The 6,584-nt window shown below is 47.4% G+C and overlaps 1 protein-coding gene across 20 annotated transcripts in view; it reads right to left on the bottom strand.

The window, feature by feature from the left end:
- LOC129853625 (ankyrin-1-like) overlaps positions 1-6,584 on the bottom strand; it is a 192,295-nt gene continuing 185,711 nt past the window's right edge. For 17 of the 20 annotated variants that reach the window (XM_055919851.1, XM_055919854.1, XM_055919852.1 and 14 more), the window contains 3 exons: positions 5,132-5,275; positions 2,444-2,558; positions 1-390 (listed from right to left, as the gene is read on the bottom strand). In XM_055919851.1, the coding sequence (XP_055775826.1) occupies positions 2,487-2,558; positions 5,132-5,275 (216 nt within the window). In that variant the 3' untranslated portion in view covers positions 1-390; positions 2,444-2,486. The remainder of the gene's footprint in view (positions 391-2,443; positions 2,559-5,131; positions 5,276-6,584) is intronic. The other 3 variants (XM_055919862.1, XM_055919855.1, XM_055919863.1) reach the window with 3 other exon arrangements.

The following is a 6,584-nucleotide window of genomic DNA, read 5'->3' as shown; positions in this document are numbered from 1 at the left end:
ACCACCCCCACAACCCCTAGTACTGTAGTTAAAGACAGGCCATGCGCCAGCAGTCATTCATGCTGATACATATAACAGGAAGCACGTTTTGGTTGCTATTTTTTTGTTGTCTGTTTGGTTTTTGTTTTATACGAAATCATGCTCCTAGCCTAGTAGTTGACGTTTTTGGATTGTTTCTTTTTTTACAAAGGTAAGAAAACTACGAGTAAATCCACTTGGTTCTCGTGATCATCGGCCTTGCCGTGGTGGTTGTTGTTATTATGAAGTTAGTGTTTTGTTCGTTCCAATCTCTCTTCTTTTCTCTCCATTATTCTCCTCCTCTTCATTCCTCCTGTCACCTGCCGCCGGTCATGTGTCTAAGTAGGATCGTTTTGGTGTGGGGCTCAAATCCTGGAGGGAAAGAGAACAGAGGTTTATATGGAGCAAGGACAAGGTTCCCATCAGTGTGTAGAGAATCAGACCAAACAGTTCTGTTGGATCGGCATGCAGGGTGCAGAAATCAAGAACCCAGAAACGAATCAGTAAATGTGAGTAGGCATACCTGTCTATAAATACATACGCATACACAGCCAAAACACGGTCAGAGCTTGTCTTACAACTGTCCTTGGATAAAGAGAAAATTTACCGCAACCTTCCTTTCAAGCATGGAAATAGGGGACTCTAGATACCAGAGTCTTATACACTGAGTATACAAAACATTAGGGACACCTGTTGAGCGTGAAAAACCCAGCAGCGTTGCAGTTCTTGACACAAACCGGTGCGTCTGGCACCTACTAACATACTCTGTTCAAAGGCACTTAAATATTTTGTCTTGCCGATTCACCCTCTGAATGGCACACATACGCACGCAATCCCTGTCTCAATCGTCTCAAGGCTTAAAACCCCCTCTTTAACCGTTTACTGCAGTGGCTTAAATCAGGGTCACACAGAGTGTTTCTTGGTAGTCTTAAACAAATCCTATTTGAAACAAAAGTATACACCTCACACACATATGTATGGTCTTGAAAGAAAGAAGACATCTACCGTGCCAGCTATAGAGTTTAAATGTATTCAATTATAAGTTTGCATCCCGATATTACACTTTATATACATCACATAACAAAACTGTAGAAACCGTTTTTTCTGTGTAATTTTTTTCCCTGTCTATTAATTATGAAAAATATTAATAACATTCTCCCCATGAGGCCACTAGGTCATATGACGGCAGGAAAGGGCTACCCTGTCTCCTCCCTTTCATCAACATGGATTGAAGTGGATTTAACAAGTGACATCAATAAGAGATGATACCTTTCACCTGGTCAGTCTATGCCATGGAAAGAGCGGGTGTCCTTAATGTTTCGTAAACTCAGAGTATACAGTATCTACTGCTCTGGGGCGCTCTATTTCTGCTACTTTAAGAAGGTGTTGTGCATTGTCAGTCAAGTATGTTATTTTAACAATTCACTGGTCTGTTTATCAGCGCACGCACACACGCACACACGCACGCGCGCACGCACACGCACGCACACGCACACGCACAGTTCCTCCAGATAGTTTAATTTGAAAGAACAACTGGCCTGTCAACTTTGACCTATGAAAGCATGCTGGATCCCCAGCACCCTTTGATAGTGTAGAGCCACATGCAATGCCATCTGTAATAGCTCAAACAGTCAGCACTAACAGAAACATACTGCATGTAGCTAGACCTACTGTAAACCCAGTCAGACATGTACAGCATTAGTACTACGGCAACACATAAGGACAGCCACTGAACCGCCCCTTCACACCCTGCTGAATACCCACTGTAACACAATCTATACACACTGACCACAGAATCTGCTGTAGTTTAGACTCTCCTAAGACAGTATGACAACAGCTGTCCTATACATCCAACTGTACTTGACACACTGATCCTCATCTACAGCAAAACACTACACACAAATATACTATCTTATAAAGCCATATGTAAAGAGGCATCTGGGTAAGAAGATCAGGAGGTCCGGTCAACCTTTCCTATTTCATTATTTTCTGATGGAACATCTAGAAGTAGATAGGGGGAGATAGGCGATGACGAGGACAAAGAGAGGAATGTTTAAGGGCATAGACAGGAATGGTCGAGTCGGGACTCATACCTCTGTTGCCGGGGGATATGTGTAGTACAGAGTTGAGAGCGTTACCGCTCAACTAGACTTGGTTTTAATATTACATCTGAATCTACTAAATCAATGCCACCCCACAGTCATACAGTAACATATTAATGCACAGTAGTTGCATCAAATGCCAATGATATAGTTCAAGCCACATCAAATGTCACTCTGCACTGCAGTGCTACAATTAGCTAAATGTCATTAGTACTGAATTACTGTAACAACATCAGGCCTATTTAATCCAGACAGAGAGTTAGGATTAAATGGAGGAGCCCGAACCCAGGTGAGAGGTCTCAGTGGGTCAGTCAGTCCCGTACCTGCGGGGACATGTCGCTCTGCCACTCTGTCTGCATGCTTCCCTCACTGCTTTACTCTCCGCAGACTGGCACATTTCACTATCTGAGCACCCTTCTTCACATCCACAATATCAGGCTACATCAGGGAGGGTGGGGGGGAGCAAGGGGAGAGCCAGGGGCGGAGGTAAAGGAGAGGAGGGACAGAGACGGGTGGAGAAGAGGATGAGAGTAGGAGGGAGAGGAGGGACAGTGACAGGTGGAGGAGAGGATGAGAGTAGGAGGGAGAGGAGGGACAGAGACAGGTGGAGGAGAGGATGAGAGTAGGAGGGAGAGGAGGGACAGAGACAGGTGGAGGAGAGGATGAGAGTAGGAGGGAGAGGAGGGACAAAGACAGGTGGAGGAGAGGATGAGAGTAGGACAGAGAGGAGGGACAGAGACAGGTGGAGGAGAGGATGAGAGTAGGAGGGAGAGGAGGGACAGAGACAGGTGGAGGAGAAGATGAGAGTAGGAGGGAGAGGAGGAAGTAGAAGTGAGGGAGAATTAGTAGGAAAACAAAAAGATGTGGAGGACAGAGAGGGAATCAGGAGAGAGGGAGAGAGTAGGGAGAGGGAATCAGGATAGAGGGAGAGAGTAGGGAGAGGGGATCAGGATAGAGGGAGAGAGTAGGGAGAGGGAATCAGGATAGAGGGAGAGAGTAGGGAGAGGGAATCAGGATAGAGGGAGAGAGTAGGGAGAGGGGATCAGGATAGAGGGAGAGAGTAGGGAGAGGGGATCAGGATAGAGGGAGAGAGTAGGGAGAGGGGATCAGGATAGAGGGAGAGAGTAGGGAGAGGGGATCAGGAGAGAGGGAGAGAGTAGGGAGAGGGGATCAGGATAGAGGGAGAGATGGAGGAGGGAGAGGGGATCAGGAGAGAGGGAGAGAGTAGGGAGAGGGAATCAGGAGAGAGGGAGAGAGTAGGGAGAGGGGATCAGGAGAGAGGGAGAGAGTAGGGAGAGGGAATCAGGAGATAGGGAGAGAGTAGGGAGAGGGGATCAGGATAGAGGGAGAGAGTAGGGAGAGGGGATCAGGAGAGAGGGAGAGAGTAGGGAGAGGGGATCAGGATAGAGGGAGAGATGGAGGAGGGAGAGGGGTTCAGGAGAGAGGGAGAGAGTAGGGAGAGGGAATCAGGAGAGAGGGAGAGAGTAGGGAGAGGGGATCAGGAGAGAGGGAGAGAGTAGGGAGAGGGGATCAGGATAGAGGGAGAGAGTATGGAGAGGGGATCAGGATAGAGGGAGAGAGTAGGGAGAGGGGATCAGGAGAGAGGGAGAGAGTAGGGAGAGGGAATCAGGAGAGAGGGAGAGAGTAGGGAGAGGGAATCAGGAGAGAGGGAGAGAGTAGGGAGAGGGGATCAGGATAGAGGGAGAGAGTAGGGAGAGGGGATCAGGATAGAGGGAGAGAGTAGGGAGAGGGGATCAGGATAGAGGGAGAGAGTATGGAGAGGGGATCAGGAGAGAGGGAGAGAGTAGGGAGAGGGGATCAGGAGAGAGGGAGAGATGGAGGAGGGAGAGGGAGCAGTGGCACAGTGTGTGAGAGGTGAAAGATATGGACGAGGTGAAGAGGTGTATGAAGAGACAAGGGTGGAGAGGAGAAGAGGTTAAAAGTGACAATTGAGGTAATGAGCGAAGCGAGAGAGTTGACGGGAAGACAAGAAAAGGAGAGGAAAGGAGACAATTCAAGAGAGGACAGATAATAGAAAGACAGCCAAGCCAAGAGAGATGGGGTGGGGGTTGGAAAAACAGACAGGAAAATAGAAAAGAGAGAAGCATCAGAAACATTGACATGGAATAGAGTACTGCAGTTTGGAGGGAGCACACAGTCACAGTTAATGGACTATAGAGACTTTGAATGGAGGTGGGCAGAGAAGACAGATAGACAGTCAGTCAATGTGGGTTACTGAAGGGGAGAGAAGGGACCTCATTACATTAGCACATCAAGAGCAACCAGCCAACACCGAGACATTCATATCAACTGGAGAGAAAGAGCCATCCATCTATGTACTGACTGGAGACAGAGCAGATATCAGAACTGACTGCTGTTATGAAACCTGGAAGCATTAGTTTGTTGTTTCAGCCAACGCAGAGAGATAGTGCAAGCTATCAGAGCAGGATGCAGTTGTGGACATTTTGGATGGTCCTACATGCAGGTCAGGATGGAGAGGGTGGACATGATGGGGGAAATGAAGCACAGATGAGTAATGCTTGCAAGTTGGATACAAAGTACAGCATGAGGACACTCACACAATCAATATTTTTTTCAGTTTCTTTGTAGCTAGGAGGTTGGGGAATGGCAACACAGGTTGATCCAAATGACAAACACACACACATCCCATTCACACACCACAGTCCATGCAGGTTTAGCCCACTGTGGTCTACTTTGGACTAACAGAGGAATCTATACTGCTGATCCCAGCACAGTAAAGAGTTTGTAGTTCCCAGCTACACCCTTGTCATCTTCTCTAGTGGTTGATTGCTACATTGAGTCCCTATATAAATTCAGGAACGTTTACAGATTGACCCTGATGGGCCCTGTGTGGTCCAGTTAGTCTCACCCCACTTTAACTGTGAATCAATGCTCTATTTATGACAGATGAATGAGTTTGTTTAGAGTCTCAGCCTCTTGTACAGTAGCCCAGGTGAGTGTGGCCCGGCTGATGCAGGTCAGTGGCCCACCTTGCTGCTCAGGACGGCGTAGTTCATGAACTGCTCCGCCTCAGCCTCCAGCTCATCCTGCAGAAAGCCATCCACGCTCACTGACCGCTCCTGACCCCCCTCGTCACCTGAGCCCTTCCCCCTGCGCACCACCTTCCGTACAATCTGCACCGCGTGTGCACGCACACACACACACACACACACACACACACACACACACACACACACACACACACACACACACACACACACACACACACACACACACACACACACACACACACACACACACACACACACACACACACACACACAGGGGAGGAGGGAGAGGGGGATGAGAGGATGAGAGAGGGTGGTGGGAAAGAGAGCTTAAGAAGGAGAGATTGGTACTCTATTGGGTTCTCTGTGTACCTCCCTGTGTACCATTAAGGAACATAATGTTCATTGTAAAACACTGTCCTGGTTATATGTATCCTTATCAACCCCATCCTTACTAAATCTACCACCCACAACCTTTCAACCCCATCCTTACTAAATCTACCACCCACAACCTTTCAACCCCATCCTTATTTAATCTACAACCCACAACCTTTCAACCCCATCCTTACTAAATCTACCACCCACAACCTTTCAACCCCATCCTTACTAAATCTACCACCCACAACCTTTCAACCCCATCCTTATTAAATCTACCACCCACAACCTTTCAACCCCATCCTTACTAAATCTACCACCCACAACCTTTCAACCCCACCCTTACTAAATCTACCACCCACAACCTTTCAACCCCATCCTTACTAAATCTACCACCCACAACCTTTCAACCCCATCCTTATTTAATCTACCACCCACAACCTTTCAACCCCATCCTTACTAAATCTACCACCCACAACCTTTCAACCCCATCCTTACTAAATCTACTACCCACAACCTTTCAACCCCATCCTTACTAAATCTACCACCCACAACCTTTCAACCCCATCCTTACTAAATCTACCACCCACAACCTTTCAACCCCATCCTTACTAAATCTACCACCCACAACCTTTCAACCCCATCCTTACTAAATCTACCACCCACAGCCTTTCAACCCCATCCTTACTAAATCTACCACCCACAACCTTTCAACCCCATCCTTACTAAATCTACCACCCACAACCTTTCAACCCCATCCTTACCAAATCTACCACCCACAACCTTTCAACCCCATCCTTACTAAATCTACCACCCACAACCTTTCAACCCCATCCTTACTAAATCTACCACCCACAACCTTTCAACCCCATCCTTATTTAATCTACCACCCACAACCTTTCAACCCCATCCTTACTAAATCTACCACCCACAACCTTTCAACCACATCCTTATTAAATATACCACCCACAACCTTTCAACCCCATCCTTCCTAAATCTACCACCCACAACCTTTCAACCCCATCCTTATTAAATATACCACCCACAACCTTTCAACCCC

The sequence above is a fragment of the Salvelinus fontinalis genome, chromosome 4 (assembly GCF_029448725.1).
Source record: "Salvelinus fontinalis isolate EN_2023a chromosome 4, ASM2944872v1, whole genome shotgun sequence".
In the NCBI taxonomy this organism is placed as follows: Eukaryota; Metazoa; Chordata; class Actinopteri; order Salmoniformes; family Salmonidae; genus Salvelinus; species Salvelinus fontinalis.
This window is presented reverse-complemented; position numbering and strand designations above follow the sequence as displayed.